At 39.6% G+C, this 19,019-nt stretch overlaps 1 protein-coding gene across 3 annotated transcripts in view; it reads left to right on the forward strand.

Annotated features, from left to right (window-relative positions):
- Positions 1-19,019, forward strand: part of LOC139757234 (uncharacterized) — an 84,073-nt gene that overhangs the window by 53,649 nt on the left and 11,405 nt on the right. The window contains exons 9-10 of one of the 3 annotated variants that reach the window (XM_071677502.1): positions 1,724-1,885; positions 5,774-6,128. In XM_071677502.1, coding sequence (XP_071533603.1) covers positions 1,724-1,879 — 156 coding nt within the window. In that variant the 3' untranslated portion in view covers positions 1,880-1,885; positions 5,774-6,128. Of the gene's footprint in view, positions 1-1,723; positions 1,886-5,773; positions 6,129-19,019 lie in introns of those variants that run through there. The other 2 variants (XM_071677492.1, XM_071677482.1) reach the window with 2 other exon arrangements.

The following is a 19,019-nucleotide window of genomic DNA, read 5'->3' on the forward strand; positions in this document are numbered from 1 at the left end:
GTATGTATGCTACCTTGCTAATGCAGGAAATGGCGAATAGTATGAAAGAAAGAAATGTATGTATAAGTCTGCTTATATGTGGGCTTTATGCCTATATATGTGTTTATGAGTGGATGGGCCATTCTTCAACTGTTTCCTGGCACTACTTCACTGACACAGGAAACAGCGATTATGTATAATGATAATAATGATAAAAAACTACTCATTTAGGAGATAAAGGTTATTAGTGAAGATCTGAATTCAAACGGTTACTTAAGTGGAAGCTCCCACCATTTGCAATTTTTCCAGTGCCTCACCCTGTCAAAAGCTTTGAATTTGTCAACTACATAGGATTCCCCCAAATCTTTCAGGGAGGATGACCAGACATTAGTAGGATAGGAAAGAATATCACAAGTGGTTCTAACCTTTTAGAAACCATACTGGTGATCAGAGAGAAGACTGAGATTCAAGATGTTGAAGGATATGGTAACTGAGATCGAGATGAGTGTGTGAAAGGAGAAAATTAAAAGTAAAGGTGAAGTTTAAAAGCAAGGATATTAGGGTCAGCAGGGTTGAGGGACAGTTTAGTTGGGATGTGAGTTTACATGCAGAATAATTGGAGTAGGTGAAGTGGTTTAGATACATGGGAGTGGATATAACAATGAATGAAACCATGGAAGTGAGTTGTAGGATAGATTTGGGAGCAAATGTTCAGAGAGTGCTGAAGAATGTGTGGAAAGAGAAAACATTATCTGGGAGGGTAAAAGGTATAGTTTTTGAGCAATATCATATGGATGCAAGGCATGTGCTATAGATAAGGCTGTGCGGATGAGGGTAGGTTGTGTTGGAAATGAAATGTTTGAAAACAATATGTGGTATGAAGTGGCATGATCGAGTAAGTAATGAAAGGGTAAGAGAGAGGTGTGGTGATAAAAATGAGTTTGGTTGAGAGAGCAGAAGAGGGTGTGCTGAAACAGTTTGGACATACGGAGAAAATGAGTAAGGAAAGGTTGATGATGAGGATATATGTGTCAAAAGTTGAGAGAATGAGAACGTGGATATCAAATTGGAGATGGAAGGATATAGTGAAAAAGATTTTGAGTGATCGGGGCTTGAACTTGCAGAAGTGTGAAAGGTGTGCATGGGATAGAGTGAATTGGAATGATGTGGTTAACAGGGGTCAACATGCTGTCAGTGGAGTGAACCAGGGTATGTGAAGCATCCAGGGTAAATCATGGGAAGGTCTGTGGGGCCTGTTTGTGGATAGGGAGCCATGGTTTCAATGCATTACATATGACAGCTAGACAATGGATGTGAGCAGGTATGGCCTTCCTTCATCTGTTCCTGTTTCTACCTTGCTAACATGGGAAACAGTCATCAAGTATGAACAAAAAAATGATAATTACTCTTATGGATTGTAGCAAACGATGTTCAACATCAAAACTGGGGCCTCTTGTCTTGAGCAAGAATAATTTAAAGCTGAGGACATCAAAAGATTCATGATATAGCTGAAATAGAATCTAGGAAGATTGCTGGTAGAATTAATGTGCTAAAGTTGAAAGAATAAATGTGATAGTAAAGCAAGTTTGGATGCATTATCTAGTACAAATGAATAGTTGACATTCATTGTTTGTAGTTTTCCTTTTGTTATTTTCATCAGCCTTATCTACATAGGTTAAGAGCAAGATTTCAGACTAAAATCCTATGTATTGATTGTCATATTATTTGTTGTTAACTATTGCAGGTTGAGAAAATTGTTGGAATGCGTCGAAATGCTCATGGTCGTGAGTTCCTTGTTAGGTGGCATGGATTTGAGCCAGCAGATGATACATGGGAAAGAGAAGAGTTCCTCCACTGTCCAAAACTTATTTCAGATTTCCTCAAGAACAAAAAGGTATAAAACTGAGTAAGGACTGATTCATTAAAGTTGTGTAATAAATTCTTTTTGTTATCTTGGTACCGGTTGTTTATACTGAATTCATGTGAGCCAAATTCACACATGAGCAATTTACCTTTTCCTAACCAAAATTCATATTTACTGAGCTAGGATTCACATTTACATGGTTGTGCAATGTTAACATAATTTGAGAGGAATAACATTATTTTAATGTGTCTGAAAGTGACTGAAAGTGATTAAAGATTTTGAAGGCCTGTCACATTATTGGTATCAGGTATACTCGAATAATGGTTGATGTGTTATACAAGTCACCCCACAACACTTTCCAAAAAATAGTGGAAAGTTACTTATCCTGCCAGTTTGGTTGTGTAAGTCTTATTTCATAACATCCAGTCTGATCACATTAATCTCTAGGAATGCCATCACAACAGAAATGCTGCAAACAGTATTACCAGGTTAGAAACTGCATTCCAGCTAATCCTACTCTCAAATCGGCAAAAAAAAAAAAAAAAAGCTAAACAGCATTTTCCTTTCTCTTGCACATTTGCTTTCTTTCAGATTTCTACATTATTATATGATATAAGGATTCATAATACATAGTATAAAACATTGAGAAAACAAGGATTGTAATATAAAATACACGGCTATCAAGTATGAAAAACAAATTTCATACTTCATCATCATTTTCCGCTTTAGTGAGAACAGACAAAGAAAGGTCACATTTGCTAACATTAATTTTCTCACTATCATGTGCAGAGTGCTGAAATGACACTTCCCTGTCCAAACCAGGCACCACAGAACTGTCCCTGGTTTATCACAGCTATTTTACATACTCTGGTTCAGTCTAATGACAACATGTCAACTCCTGTATGCCACATCATTCCAGTTCATTCTATCCCATGCATAACTTTTACCCTCCTGTATGTCCGTGTCCCGATCACTCAAAATCTTTTTACTTCAATCCTTTTCCATGTCCCCTTTGCTTCTGACACATATATCTCCTTTGTCAACCTCTCCTCCCTAATTCACTCCATTTTTTTTTTTCTTTCACATATTTTTGCCATTTCCCATGAGATGAGATAGTATCATAGCATATGACCAAGCCTTAGGAGAAAATTTCTTCTTTGGCCACTATATCTTTTCTTTCTTTTGGAATAATACAGGAAAAGAGGATTTCCAGACTCTTGCCTCCACCCCTGTGTGTCATATAAGGCAATTTAAAGGGAGTGGAGTGGAACCTCCTGTTCTTGTATTTCATTTTTTGTTATCCTACTGTATTTGTTCCCTGCCCTCTTACATCCGTCAAGTACGTTCTTGCTGGGATGCCTCTTATATTTTTGTCAGAGAGCATCATTAAGCTCCTTTGCTTTTTTGATATTTTTTTTTTGAACAACACCTCTGAACATCATTTCCCACTTAATTTTACCACAGAAATTGTTGATTTTTGGATTACTTCCTCAATCCTGTTTCATCTCTGCTCTTTTTGCATCTGACTTTACTATACAGTCTAACTCAAGCATTACATAATCACTTTTCAGTTTTTATATCATATAGGATATTCCCAATATCCATTCTACCTTGTGTGAAGATAAGAGCTAGCTGGTAATGATGGTGTTTCAGTCCCTCTGAGCTAAGTATGCTAAATGTCATTTCTGTATAGAAAATTTTCCTCTTACACACTAACAACTCGTATCTCCATGACTGTCTCTGTAGAAATCTAAATTCAGTTTCATTATAATTGAAATCCCTAGTATTAATACTTTAACATCTCTGAGAGCTGCATGTTTTACTACCTCACATATCATCTTGATTGTCCTTCATTGTTACTATTGTATATTTGCCTCAGTTCATTAACCCTCTTCATGCTTCGTTATGAGGAAGTGAAAGGAAGATGGCAAGAGTATTTTGAAGAACTGGTGACTGTGGGACAAGGGGAGGCAGCTGTTGTTACTTGCATGGGTATGGAGGAGGGAAGGAAGAGGATACAAGTGTAGGGGCCTATAGCAAAGAGGGGGTAGGAAGGGCAATGATGAGACTGAAGGTAGGAAAGGCACCTGGAGTGGATGGGATTATGGCTGAAATGCTGAAGTATTGAGGACAAAGTGTGATAGAGTAGATGCATCTTATATGTAATTTAGCATGGAAACAGTAGGTTGTGCCTGAGCATTGTGTGAAAGCTATTATTGCTCTTTTATTCAAAGGAAAAGGTACGAAGGATGTATGTAGCAATTATAGGGAAATAAGTCTGTTAAGCGTACCAGGAAAAGTGTATGCAAGAATATGAACTGACAGAGTGATGAAAGTGACTGAATGCAGAATAAATGAAGAGCAATGGGGTTTTAGAAAAAGTAGCGGATGTGTGGGTCAGATTTTTGTGGTAGAGATGACCATGGAAAAGTATTTAGCGAAAGGTAAGAAGTTGTATGAAGCTTTTATGGATCTGAGGAAAGTGTATGACAATCGAGTGGAATGCTTTGTAGAATGTGCTTAGGAAGTATGGTATGGGGGACAACTGTTGGATTGTGTAAAAGCCTTCTGTGGAGGAGCAAATGCTTGTATAAGAGTGGATGGAAAGCTGAGCGAAAGTTTTGGGATACATAAAGGTGTGAGGCAGGGCTGTGTGATGTCACCATGGCTTTTTGATATATATATATGGATGGAGTGATAAGAAAGATGAAAACAAAACTAGGAAAAAGGGGAGCAGAGATGGAGTGTGGCAGTGAGATATGGTGGCAAGTGGCAAGCCATTTGCGGATGATACTGTGTTGTTTACGGAGAGTGAAGTGGAGTTGCAGAAGGTTGTAAATGTGTTTTATGATGTGTGTAAGTGGAGGAGATTGAAGGGAAATGCAAGTAAAAGTAAAGCAATGGTGTTTAAAAGGAAATGGAGTGAAAGTATAGATTTTGTAAAACCATATAGAGTGAAAGAAGAAAGTGTACTAAATTGTGCTGTGGCTCGGGGGAAATGACTGGAAGTGAGGGAATTTAAGTATCTGGGAGCTGTCTTGGGTAAGTGTGGTGATATTGAATGAGAGATAAGGGAGAGAGCTTTACAGGGTAGAAGAGTCACTGGGTCCCTTAATAGAATAATGAAGGGTAGAGGTGTAAATATGGAAGTGAAGAGAGGATTAAGGAACAGCATAGTCCTCCCACCCCTCATCTATGCAGCCAAAACATGGACATGGAATGAGGCAGAGAGATCGAGAGTCCAGGCTGTGGAAATAAGCTATTTGAGAAGAGCATGTGTTGTGACTAGATGAAATGGAGAAAGAAATGAAAGGGTGTATGAGAGATGTGTTATAGCAAGGAATGCAAAGGGAATGAATTGTAGAGTGGTAGAATGGGTGAAATGTAATACTTTGAGGTGGTTTGGACATGTGGAAAGAATGGAAGACTGAAAGTTTACAAGGATAGTGTACAATAGTATAAGTAAAGGGGTTAGTGTGAGTGAAAGATCACCTGTGACATGGTCAAATAGGGTGGAGGAATACTGGAAGAAGAGAAACAGAGGAATAATGCATGGAATGGTGTATGCAAGGGAAGCGTGTAAGGACAGGGATGAGTGGAGACTCTTTTGCCGTGGCTACCCCTTGATGGGAGTTCCTGGAGGGAACGGGTTTCAGAGATATGAATAGGTAGATAGATACATATGTAGAATTCATGGACATTCCCTATTGATGCTATTTTGCTATTAGAAAATGTAAGTACACAACAAACTTTTGTACTACTTTTCTAACTCAAAACAAAAAAGAAAAAGAGGTTTCTACATCTGGCATTAAATTTCTTTAGAAAGCATGTTAATGAAAATTATTTTATATTTTCTCATAAAAGTGAAAGATTTTAAAACCCCAAGCTCATTTGATTTCAAAACTTCTAATTTGATTTTTTCTTTTATAGGTATGAATAAAACATCATAAAATTGCACAAAACATTTTGAACCAACTTAGAAAAGTAAAATCTACAATCAAGATTTGGACTGAGTTGTTGCTTTGTAATAATACCAAGAAACACCTACGAGTCTGAGGCCATCATCACCTGTCTCCTCTGTTGTTAGGACCGTCTTCCTCTTCCCACTCATTGTGTCATGGAAAGAATGGGAGAAAACTTTTGAATAGAAGCTTTGGGTTGAAGGGATGCTTGTCAGGATTTAAGACACACCTCCACTTATCTCTTGTCAAAACATTGTAAATTATTAGAATATTCTCCTTTATGGAGCAGAAGTATACACAATAAATATTCACAGAACATATAATGATGTCCATGATATACCTAACGTGGTGAAATGATTGCATGGATTACAGGTGATTGCTTGCTTTTCTTTTACATATTGTTTAATGTGGTCATTTGGGGAGTGGAGAAACTACCAGATTCTGGTTTGCATTTCATGAGTCAGAGAAAATGGAACATTGCTGAAGTAAAGGGATTAATTTTTGATGGAAGAGACTATAGTCAATCATCGCACTCAGTCGTTAAAAGGCTTTTGTTGATGGTCGCATCCAAAGGGTTAAAATTCTTTGCAAAATTATATATTATCTACACCACTGTGTGCATCTTTCCTACAATCACTCTTCCAAATATGTATTGTTTGAATGGGCCACCTACCAGCACAGTATTTCTTGAAATTTAGGGCTGTTTTTTATTAAGAGTGCATATTTAACTACCTAACTGTACAAGAATGGAGTTTTACACTCATGGGACCCCCATCTCTCATACCTTATTTACTATCAGTTCTATCTGTCTACACCTCAGATGCTTGTTCCAATTGGAACTCTCTCAAAGGGGTGGCCACAGCAACAAAGTCTCAATAACTAAAGAACTTTAGTGCCACACTGTAGCCTTTAGTGCCTCACCCTTAACAGGCCACTGGCATAGGGCATGTCTAGCACAGTGTTTGCAGAGGCTCATACCTAATGTTCCTGATGACTGCTATCTACTACTTCCTAATGTTTCTGTCTAATGCTCCTGCCTAAATCTTCCTACATACTACTACTATCTACTTCTACCATTTTGCTAAGAGGCAGGGCTTGTAAATAGTGATCACCTCAGGAAGATGTAGCATTAGAGAATGAGCTGCATGAGTTAAGTGTTGTCAAATTTTAAATACAACAAGGAGAGATTGTATGTTTGTGGATAGAATGCTAGTATTCCACATCTTAGAGACAACCACTAAAGTGCTGGCTCACTAAAGCAGATGTCACTAACCCTCCTGATACCCAGGTGGGTAGGTCTGGTAATATACCTCCCAGGTCATTGGCTGACTGCCAACTTACTTAGTGTCATACAACTTTACACTTTTGTATATACTGTCTGCATTTACTATTTCCCAGTTTGGGTTCTATTCCTTTCATCCACCACTCATACTGTAGAAGTACCTTATTACATGTTTTTAACAAGTGTCTTGCTTAATTTCATGGTATGTTGTGTTGCTGTTCTGTCCCAACATCTGTCAAAAAAGCTACCCACTGTCTACATCATCAATATGGATTAAAAACATTTATTGTTATTATTATATTATACATAATCGCTGTTTCCTGTGTCAGCAAGGTAGTGCCAGGAAACAGACGAAGAATGGCCCATCCCCTCATATATATTATACTTAATCGCCATCCCTGCATCACCGAGGTAGCGCAAGGAAACAGATGAGGAGTGGCCCAACTCACCTACATACACATGTATATACATAAATGCCCATACATGCACATATACATACATATACATACACAGACATATACATATATACACATGTACATGTTCATACTTGCTGCCTTCATTCATGCCCGTCGCCACCCTGCCACACATGAAACACACACACACCCCAGTGAGATAGTGCCAGGAAAAGACAAAAAAGGCCACATTCATTCACATTCAGTCTCAAGCTGTCATGTGTAATGCACCAAAACCACAGCTCCCTTTCCACATCCAGGTCCCACTGACCTTTCCATGGTTTACCCCAGATGCCCTGGTTCAATCCATTGACAGCATGTCAACCATGGTGTACCACATCGTTTCAATTCACTCTATTCCTTGCACGCCTTTCACCCTCCTGTATGTTCAGGCCCCGATTGCTCAAACTCTTTTCACTCCATCCTTTCACTTCTCCTGCTTCTCCTTGTTCCCTCCACCTCTGACACATATACCCTCTTTATCAATCTTTCTTCACTCATTCTCCCTATGTGTCCAGACCATTTCAACACACCCTCTTCTACTCTCTCAACCACACACTTTTTATTTCCAGACATCTCTTTTACCCTTTCATTACTTACTTGATCAAACCACCTCACACCACATATTGTTCTCAAACATTTCATTTTCAACACATCCACCCTCCACTGTACAACGCTATCTATAGCCCATGCCTCACAACCGTATAACATTAGTGAAACTACTACTCCTTCAAACATACCCATTTTTGCTCTCCGAGATGACATTCTCTCTTTCCATACATTCTTCACTGCTTCCAGAATCTTCACCCCATTCCCCACCCTGTGACTCACTTCCGCTTCCATGGTTCCATCTGCTGTTAAGTCCACTCCCAGATATCTAAAACACTTCACTTCCTCCAACTTTTCTCCATTCAAACTTACCTCCCCATTAACTTGTCCTTCAACCCTACTGAAGCTGATAACCTTGCTCTTATTCACATTTACTCTCAACTTTCTCCTTCCACACACTCTTCCAAACTCAGTCACCAACTTCTGCAGTTTCTTTCATGAATCAGCTACTAGAGCTGTATCATTGGCAAACAAGAACTGACTCACTTCCCAGGCCCTCTCATCTCCAACAGACTGCGTACTCCCCCCTTTCTCCACAACTCGTGCATTTACCTTCCTAACCACCCCATCCATAAACAAATTAAACAACCATAGGGACATCACTCACCCCTGCCACAAATCAACGTTCACTGGGAACTAATCACTCTCTTCTCTTCCTACTCATACACATGCCTTACATCCTTGGTAAAACGTTTCACTGCTTCTAGCAACTTACCTCCCCCATCATATACTCTTAAAACCTTCCACAAAGCATCTCTATTACCCTGTAACATATGCCTTTTCCAGATCCATAAATGCTACATACAGATGCATCTGTTTTTCTAAGTACATTCTTCAAAGGAGAGACCAGATCCACTCATCCTCTACCACTTCTGAAACCACACTGCTCTTCCCCAATCTGATGATCTGTAAATGCCTTCACACTCTCAATCAATACCCTCCCATACAGGGGGCAAAGGTTCTGGGAACATTGAAGAATGTGTAGAAAGAGAGGTCATTATGTGGGAGGTTGAAAATGGTTATGTTGGAAGGTACAGTACTCCAACAATTCTGTATGGATGCAAGGCATAGGCTATAAGGTGAGGATATGTGAATGGGGGTGGATGTGTTGGAAATGAAAAGTTTGAGGACAATTTGTGGTTTGACTGAGTAAGTAATAAAAGGATAAGAGAGAGGTGTGGTAACAATATGAGTGAGATTGAGCTGAAGAAAGTATACTGAAATGTTTGGGCATATGGAGAAAATAAGTGAGTATGAGGTTGACAAAGAGGATATGTGTGTCAGAAGTGGAGGGGGAGACCAAATTGGATATGGAAGGATAAAGTGAAAGTGAAAAAGATTTTGAGTGATTGGGGCCTGAACTTGCAGGAGGGTGAAAGGTATGCACTGATAGAATGGATGGGAACAATGTGATATACACGAGATGATGTGCTGTTAGTAGATTTAACCAGGGCATGTAAAGCGTTTGGGGAAACCATGAAAAAGTCTGTGGGGCCTGGTTATGGGTAGGGGAGCTGTGGTTTTGGTGCACTGCACATGACAGCTAGAGAATGAACGTAAGTGAATGTGGCCTTTTGTCTATTCCTGGTGTTATCTTGTTCATGTGGGAAAAGGCAACAAAGTTTGAAAAATAAAAATTTGTATGTTTTTTTATTTCCCGCATTAGCAAGGGTGTCAAGATGTGTGAACCTTCAAGTGAAAAATCCTCACTTTGCCCCATTCTCTGTTCCTTCTTTTAGAATGTAAAACAGGAGGGGAGGATTTCTAGCCCCTCAACTTCCACCTCTTTTTGTCGCCTTCTGCAACACAGGGAATGTGTTGGTAGTATTCTATCTCCCTATCCCTAGGGGAAAAGTGTATGAAAGGAGAAAGTTGAGAGTAAATGTGAATAACAGCAAGGCTGGGAAAAGTGTATGAAAGGAGAAAGTTGAGAGTAAATGTGAATAAGAGCAAGGTTATTAGGTTCAGTAGGGTTGAGGGACAAGGTAGTTGGGATGTAAGTTTGAGTGGAGAAAAATTGGAGGAAGTGAAGTGTTTTAGATATCTGTGAGTGGACTTAGCAGATGGAACCATGGAAGTGGAAGTGAGTCACAGGATGGGGGGAGGGGGTGAAGGTCCTGGGAGCGATGAAGAATGTGTGGAAGGAGAGAATGTTATCTCAGAAAGCAAAAGTGGGTATTTTTGAAGGAATAGTAGTTCCAACAATGTTATATGGTTGTGAGACATGGGCAATAGATAGGGTTGTATGGAGGAGGGTGGAGGTGTTGGAAATTTAATGTTTGAGGGCAATATGTGGTTTGAGGTGGTTTGATCATGTAAGTAATGAAAGGGTAAGAGAGATGTGTGGAAATAAAAAGTGTGGTTGAGAGAGCAGAAGAGGGTGTGTTGAAGTACTGAAGTTCAGCAGTTATGGAGACTTCTGTAGCCATCCCCTCGAGGAAGTTCCCAGAGGGAACGGATATCAGAGATTTATATAGATAGGAGAGGTAAAGAGCTGGAATTTAATCATCCCACAAGGGAAAATACACGTCAACATTGGAGTTGTGAAAAATAAGCTAACTAAAGAGATGAGATCTAACCTTTTCTGTCCAGAGAAGTACATTACAGTATGAAAGGAAAAATAAAACAAAGGAGGAGGAGGTTTGGCTCTTCTAATAAGAATTATCCTTAAGTTTCAGGAAACATAGTATATGGTTCATTTAGACTTCATAATGGGAAAGGTAACTGCTGGAAAAAAGTGCATAGTGATTCTGACAATACATAATCCTCAAAGAATTTTAACAATCCAGAACAATTGTACAGTGATAACATGGAGGAACAACCAGGATGGTACATAGTTATAAAGCTTGCACCTCTCTGAGAAATGAAAGTATTGGTAATTCATTTAGAAAGGGGTAGACTGCTGGAATTTGGATTCTCATGGTGACAGGAAATCATGGAAACATGGAGCTAAGTTACAGGGAATTGCCATAATAGGCTTTGAACTTGCCAACTTGGAATAGACAAGAGTGAGCGGTGACATGATTACAACCTTTTAAGTCTTTGAAACATCAGGGACATGGACAGTGAACAGTTTTTCAAGAGGTGTTGGGATAGAGCAACCAGAAAACATAATGTGAAATTAAGCAAAGACCATAAAAAAATGAGAAGTACTCTCTTCTCTCCTTGGTGGACAGATGTGCAGCCCTCAGCCTTTCAGTGTAGCTCAGCCCTCTTAGTTCAGGTACTTTCTTGATTATGCCACTTCTTTGGACCATCTTAGTCATATCTCTGCTTATTAAGGTGTGTTGACTGTAGCTGAGAGGCATATGCCAGCTTCATTCTAAAATGTGTTTTGAATAGCTTACCAAATATTTCAGTTGTAGTTTCTCCTATGCAGGTGGTCATTCATTTGTTTTCTGTTTATCTTTTCTACTGTTTAACAAATCAAACTCATCACTGAGACAGGCCATAATTCAGAACAATTTTCATGTCTCCTTTCTTAAGAACAGGCACATTTGCCTTGTTCCACATCTTTAGAACCATCCCTTCCTCTAACCTAACCTAACGAACATTATTTTGAGAGATCAGACCTCTGGACATTCCTTCAGTATATTTAGAAAGACTTCATCAGGTTCATGGACCATATGGGTTATTTTAATAGCCTGATTATATAATTTCTGTTACACTTTATACCTTCCAACACTTCTTCCCCCTCCCAAATGTTTGACACTAGTGTGGCAGTATCCTTCACTGTGAAAACATTTTTAGATTTGTGCTTTAGCTCCTCTCATATCTCCTTGTCTTTTTCAAGAGTTCTTTCTGCCAAATCCCTTAGCCTGATTAGTTGTTCTTTGACCAACATTTTTGGTCTTGAACTTATGGAAAAGTTTTGGTTGTCTTTTGCCATGCTTACAGTGCTTTTGTCAAAACCTCTCTTCTACCTCTTTGCCTTGCAGTATTCATTTCTTGAAGTTGTGTGTCCTTCTAATGCAATAAGGTCGCATTAAAATTTGTACTTCTTCCACAGTACATCTCTCAGTTCATTCATGCCTCCCTCCTCTTCATTATCCCCCTTTTAGTGTTCCAGGGTACCTATGTCCTGACTCCATCATAGCAGCTTTCACACAGCCTTCTCAAGCACAGGTCTATACACTTCTTGTGAAAGTCCCCTTCACAGTCTACCTTTTCAAAGAATGTGATTAGCTCTATACACTTGCCTCATTTCTTTGCCCTTTTAGGACTCTGTACTTCTTATCCCCTAGTGTTGTCTTGTGTCACAGTCAAAATTAAGCACTACATGATATTTTTTTCCTAAAGATTCTTTGATTTTGGTGTGTCATATCCATGATGTTTTGTGTAAAGACTAGGTCAAGCACTGTTGTTAGGTCATCCTCCCTAGATGTTATATGCTCTGTATTGTGTTAATACAGGGAGTTATGTACACATTCGAGGAATTTATATTTCTAGGTCTCCTTGAGTAATATCCTATTTGTACTGTATAGGAATGGACTTTTACACTTGTGGGGCCCCATCTCTTAAACATGCTTTACTACCATACTTCTTAGATTTATGTATGGTGTCTGCATCAAACATTGTCCTCATTCATTCTGTTCTTATACTGTTAAAGTCCATCTCTACATTTTTTTTGCTTGATTTCATTTTATGTCCTCTGGTTGCTCTATCCCAATATCTCTTATAGAAGTTTTCACTATCCATATCATCAATCTGCTTTAGGAACTTAAAGGCTGTGATTAGTGCACCCTTCATTCTTCTTTCTTCCAAGATGGGGCTACTTTAAAGCCTCTATCCTTTCCTCATAACTCAGCTCTTAATGCTGGTACTGTCTTTGTTGCCCTCTTCTGGACCTTCTCTATAAGCTTTTTGTGCTTCTTTCAATGCAGTGACCAAACTTGAGAAGTATACCCTAGTTTTGGCCTTATTTAGGCTATGAACATCTTGCTAAATATTTCCTTGCACTTATACACTTGAAAGATATTAGCCAGCATACAATTTGCCTCCTTAACTATTTCTCCTAATGTAGGATACGTCAAGTTAGGGATGATGTCAACTCCCATGTCCTAAGTCACACATAGAATCCTTAAGCTTACTTCCTGCTAGATAATAATCATACCAAGTACTTCTTTTACTCTTTCCCATCCCCATTATTTTACCTTTGCTTAAGCTGAATTTCATCAACTATGTGTCAGACTGACTTTGGAGTCTGTTTTGGTCCCCGTGGAAAATGATGCAATCTTTGCTTTTCACTTCCCTCGTGACCATTTTATCATCTGCAAACATATTAAGGTAGGAGTCCACACCTTGCGGTAAGTCATTTATACAGATCAAGAAGAGCAATGGTCCCAGAACAGAACCCTGTTGCACTCTTCTAGCCACCTTGACTTATTTACCAAAGGCTCCTCTGACATGCAACCTTTGTTTCCTTCCACTGAGATAATCTTCTACCCATTGAAAGAGTTTCTATTTGATTCCTGGCGGGTGATTCAGCTTCTTAATCAGTCTCGTCTATATACAGTTCAGTGACAAATAATTTTTGGCAGTCCATATACAAATAATCCTCACCACTTTTCCATATTTCCGAGGCAGAATTCATTTTCTCAGGAATCTAAGAGGTTCATTGTAAATGACCTCATTTCCACAAAACTTTGCAATCTCTCACTTAAGTAATTTTTCTTCTCAGGAGGGTCATTTGTTTGCTTTCTGATTATCTTCTTCAGAAATTTATAGACCGCACTCATTAGTGAGTTAGCCATTTTTCATTCCCTTGGCACTCTCCTACTCTCCAATATTTTGAGAGTTTTATTTAGTGGATCTGCACACATTTTCAGCATATATGGTGACATTTCATCTAGCTTGTGATCCATGTATGGGTGAAGACCTTTTATTGTTCTGTTTATGTCCTCTCTGGGTATCTCAGTGTTTTCTAAAACCTTCCCATTCTATCTCACTGGTGTCTTCCACTGTGGAAACACTTAACTTCTTATTCAGTTCCCCTCATATTCTTAAATCATCCTCAACAACTCTTCCCTCTGAATCCCTTAGTCAGATTAGCCGCTTTTTAGTTGACAACTAACTTCAGGAAAAGTTTTGAATTTTCTTCTGTCTTTTCCACAATATTCTTTCTGAAGTTTCTTTGTTCCTCCTTTTTTATCCTGGTGTACTTGTTCTTTTCTGTGTTATACCTTGCAAATGCTGGCTGGCAGGGGTGCTGTCTATATCATCTCCTTTTCTCATCATGAAGTTCCTTTACCTTTTGATGGTGTCCATAAGCATCAAAATTCTCTTAACCTACTTTCCTGTCATCAAAGTCCCCAATTATCAGTACTGTAACATCTTCATTACAGTAATGTCTATATATGTATATTTATAGCTGGAGAATGAATATGAGCAAATGCAGCCTTCCTTTACCTGTTCCTGATGCTACCTCTAGCATGAATGTAGTGCATATCAATGCACATTTTCATAGAACACATATTGCCCTCCAGCAGGAAGGACTCGAACCTGGGACCTTTGTGTGGTAGTTGGGAACACTAACTGCTTGGCTGTGATCATAGCTGACTGGTTAGCATTCCCAACTACAGCACATAGGTCCTGGGTTCAAGTCTTTGATATTGAAAGGCATTATGTGATAAATGTATCCCTGGGTATAGGGGAGAAAGAATATGTCCCATGTATTCTCCACTTGTCATAGAAAGCAACTAAAGGAGGTGAGAGCCAGAGGCTGGAAACCCTTCCCTTATGGTATTTCAATTTCTAAAAGGGGAAACAGAAGAAAGAGTCAAGCAGGGAGTGCTCATCCACCTTGAAGGCTCAGACTAGGGTGTCTGAACATGTGTGAATGTAACTGAGATGAGAAGAAAGGAGAAATAGGTAGTATGTTGAAGAAAGAAACCTAGATATTTTGGCTCTGAGCGAAACGAAGCTCAAGGGCAAGTTGGAAGAAGGGTTTGAAAAAGTCTTGGGAGTAAAGTCAGGAGTTGGTGAGAAGACAAGAGCTAAGGAAGGAGTAGCACTACTCCTGAAGCAGGAGTTGTGGGAGTGTGTGATAGAGAGTAAGAAAGTAAATTCTAGATTGATGTGGGTAAAACTGAAAGTGGATGGAGAGAGATGGGTGATTATTGGTGCTTATGCACCTGGTCATGAGAAGAAAGATCATGAAAGGCAAGAATTTTGGGAGCAGTTGAGTGAGTGTGTCGGCAGCTTTGATGTACGAGTGATGGGTGATGGACGATCTAAATGCGAAGGTGAGTAATGTAGCAGTTGAGGGTATAATTGGTGTACATGGGGTATTCAGTGTTGTGAATGGAAATGGTGAAGAGCTTGTGGATTTGTGTGCTGAAAAAAGACTAGTGATTGAGAATACCTGATTTAAAAAGAGATGTACATAATTATACATGGAGGAGAGATGGTCAAAGGGCATTACTGGATTATATGTTAACTGATAGGCATGCAAAAGAGAGAATTTTGGATGTTAATGTGCTGAGAGGGGCAGCTGGTGGGATGTCTGATCACTATCTTGTGGAGGCAAAGGTGAAGATTTGTAGATTTTCAAAAAAGAAGGAAAATGTTAGGAGAAGAGAGTGGTGAGGTTAAGTGAGCTTGGAAAGGAGACTTGGGTGAGGAAGTACCAAGAGAGACTGAGTGTAGAATCGCAGAAGTTGAGAGCAAATGATGTGAGGGGAGTGGGTGAGGAATGGGATGTATTTAGGGAAGCAGTGATGGGATGTGCAAAAGATGCATGTGGCATGAGAAAGGTGGGAGGTGGGCAGATTAGACAGGGTAGTGAGTGGCAGGATGAAGTAAAGTTGCTAGTGAAAGAAAAAAGAGAGGTGTTTGGATGTTACTTACAAGGAAGGAGTGCAAGTCACTGGGAGATGTATAAAAGAAAGTAGCAGGAGGTCAAGAGGAAGGTGCAAGTTTTGAAAAAGAGGGCAAGTGAGAGATGGGATTAAAGCATATCATTAAACTTTATGGAGAATAAAAAAATATTCTCGGAGGAGATAAATAACATGTGTAAGACAAGAGAACAAATGGGGACATCAGTGAAGGGGAAAAGGGAAATGTGATAATAGGTAGTGATGAAGTGAGGAGATAGAGTATTTTGAGAGTATTTTGAAGGTTTGTTGAATGTGTTTGATGACAGAGTGGCAGATGTAGGGTGTTTTGGTCGTGGTTGTGTACAAAGTGAGAGTGTCAGGAAAAACGGTTTGGTTAAGAGAGAAGAGGCGATGAAAGCCTTGCAGAATATGAAATCTGGCAAGGCAGCGGGTTTGGATGGTGCTGAAGTTGAATTTATTAAAAAAGGGGATGACTGTGTTCTTGATTGGTTGGTGAAGATATTCATTGTATGTATGGATCATGGTGAGGTGCCCAAGGATTGGCAGAATGCATACATAGTGCCATTGTACAAAGGCAAAGGGGATAAAGGTGAGTGTTCAAACTACAGAGGCATACATTTGTCAAGTATTCCTGGAAATTGTATGGGAGGGTATTGATTGAGAGGGTGAAGGCATGTACAGAGCATTAGCTTGGGAAGGAGCAGTTTGGTTTCAGAAGTAGCAGAGGATGTGTGGATCAGGTGTTTGCTTTGAAGAATGTATGTGAGAGGTACTTGGAAAAACAGATGGATTTGTATGTAGCATTTATGGATCTGGAGAAGGCATATGATAGGGTGGATAGAGATGCCTTGTGGAAGGTTTTAAGAGTACATGGTGTTGGAGGTAAGTTGCTAGAAGCAGTGAAAAGTTTTTACAAAGGATGTAAGGCATGTGTACAAGTAGGAAGAGAAGAAAGTGATTGATTCCTAGTGAATTTTGGTCTGCAGCATGGTTGTTTAATTTATTTATGGATGAGGTGGTTAGGGAGGTAAATACAAGAGTTTTTGAGAGAAGGGTGTGTATGCAGTTTATTGTGGATGAGAGGGCCTGGGAAGTGATTTGGTTGTTGTTCGCTGATGATACTGCTCTAGTGGCTGATTCATGTGAGAAACTGCAGAGGTTGGTGACTGAATTTGGAAAAGTGTGTGAAAGGAGAAAGTTGAGAGTATATGTGAATATGAGCAAGGTTATTAGGTTCAGTAGGATTGAGGGACAATTGAGATGCAAGTTTGAATGGAGAAAAACTGGAGGAATTGAAGTGTTTTAGATATCCAGAAGTGGACTTAGCACTGGATGGAACCATGGAAATGGAAGTGAGTCACAGGGTGGGGGAGGGGGCGAAGGTTCTGGGAGCTATGAAGAATAAGTGGAAGGATAGAACGTTATCTCAGAGAGCAAAAATGGGTATGTTTGAAGGAATAGCACTTCCAACAATGTTATATGGTTGCGAGGCATGGGCCATAGGTAGGGTTGTACAGGGGAGGGTTGATGAGTTGGAAATGAAATATTTGAGGACAATATGTGGTGTGAGGTGGTTTCACCAGGTAAGTAATGAAAGGGTAAGAGAAATGTGTGGAAATAAAATGAGTATGGTTGAGAGAGCAGAAGAGGGTGTGTTGAAACGGTTTGGCCACATGGAGAGAATGAGTGAGGAAAAACGACAAAAGAGGATATATGTGTCAGAGGTGGAGGGAACAAAAAGAAGCGGGAGATGGTGATTATGTATAATATGGGAGGTGGACAGATTAGAATGGGTACTGAGTGGTGGGATGAAGAAGGAAGATTATTAGTGAAAGAGAAGAGAGAGGCATTTGGGCAATTTTTGCTGGGAAATAATGCAAATGACTGGGAGGTGTATAAAAGAAAGAGGCAGGAGGTCAAGAGAAAGGTGCAGGAGGCAAAAAAGAGGGCAAATGAGAGTTGGGGTGAGAGAGTACCATTAAATTTTAGGGAGAATAAAAAGATGTTTTGGAAGGAGGTAAATAAAGTGTGTAAGACAAGGGAACAAATGGGAACTTCAGTGAAGGGGGCTAATGGAGAGATGATAACAAGTAGTGGTGGAGTGAGTATTTTCAAGGTTTGTTGAATGTGTTTGATGATAGAGTGGCAGATATAGGGTGTTTTGGTCGAGGTGGTGTGCAAAGTGAGAGGGTTAGGGAGAATGATTTGATAAACAGAGAAGAGGTAGTAAAAGCTTTGCGGAAGATGAAAGCTGGCAAGGCAGTGGGTTTGGATGGTATTGCAGTGGAATCTATTAACAAAAGGGGGTGACTGTATTGTTGACTGGCTGGTAAGGTTATTTAATGTATGTATGACTCATGGTGAAGTGCTTGAGGATTGGAGGAATGCCTGCTTAGTGCCATTGTACAAAGGTAAAGGGGATAAAATTGAGTGCTCAAATTACAGAGGTATAAGTTTGTTGAGTATTCCTGGGAAATTATATAGGAGGATATTGATTGAGAGGATGAGGGCATGTACAGAGCATCAGATTGGGGAAGAGCAGTGTGGTTTCAGAAGTGGTAGAGGATGTGTGGATCAGGTGTATGCTTTGAAGAATGTACGTGAGAAATACTTAGAAAAGCAAATGGATTTGTATGTAGCATTTATGGATCTGGAGAAGGCATATGATAGAGTTGATAGAGATGCTCTGTGGAAGGTATTTCTTTAAGAATATATGGTGTGGCAGGCAAGTTGTTAGAAGCAGTGAAAAGTTTTTATCGAGGATGTAAGGCATGTGTACGTGTAGGAAGAGAGGAAAGTGATTGGTTCTCAGTGAATGTTGGTTTGCGGCATGGGTGTGTGATGTCTCCATGGTTGTTTAATTTGTTTATGGATAGGGTTGTTAGGGAGGTGAATGCAAAAGTTTTGGAAAGAGTGGCAAGTATGAAGTCTGTTGGGGATGAGAGAGCTTGGGAAGTGAGTCAGTTGTTGTTCGCTGATGATACAGCGCTGGTGGCTGATTCATGTGAGAAACTGCAGAAGCTGGTGACTGAG

Source organism: Panulirus ornatus, chromosome 2 (assembly GCF_036320965.1).
Source record: "Panulirus ornatus isolate Po-2019 chromosome 2, ASM3632096v1, whole genome shotgun sequence".
Taxonomy (NCBI): domain Eukaryota; kingdom Metazoa; phylum Arthropoda; class Malacostraca; order Decapoda; family Palinuridae; genus Panulirus; species Panulirus ornatus.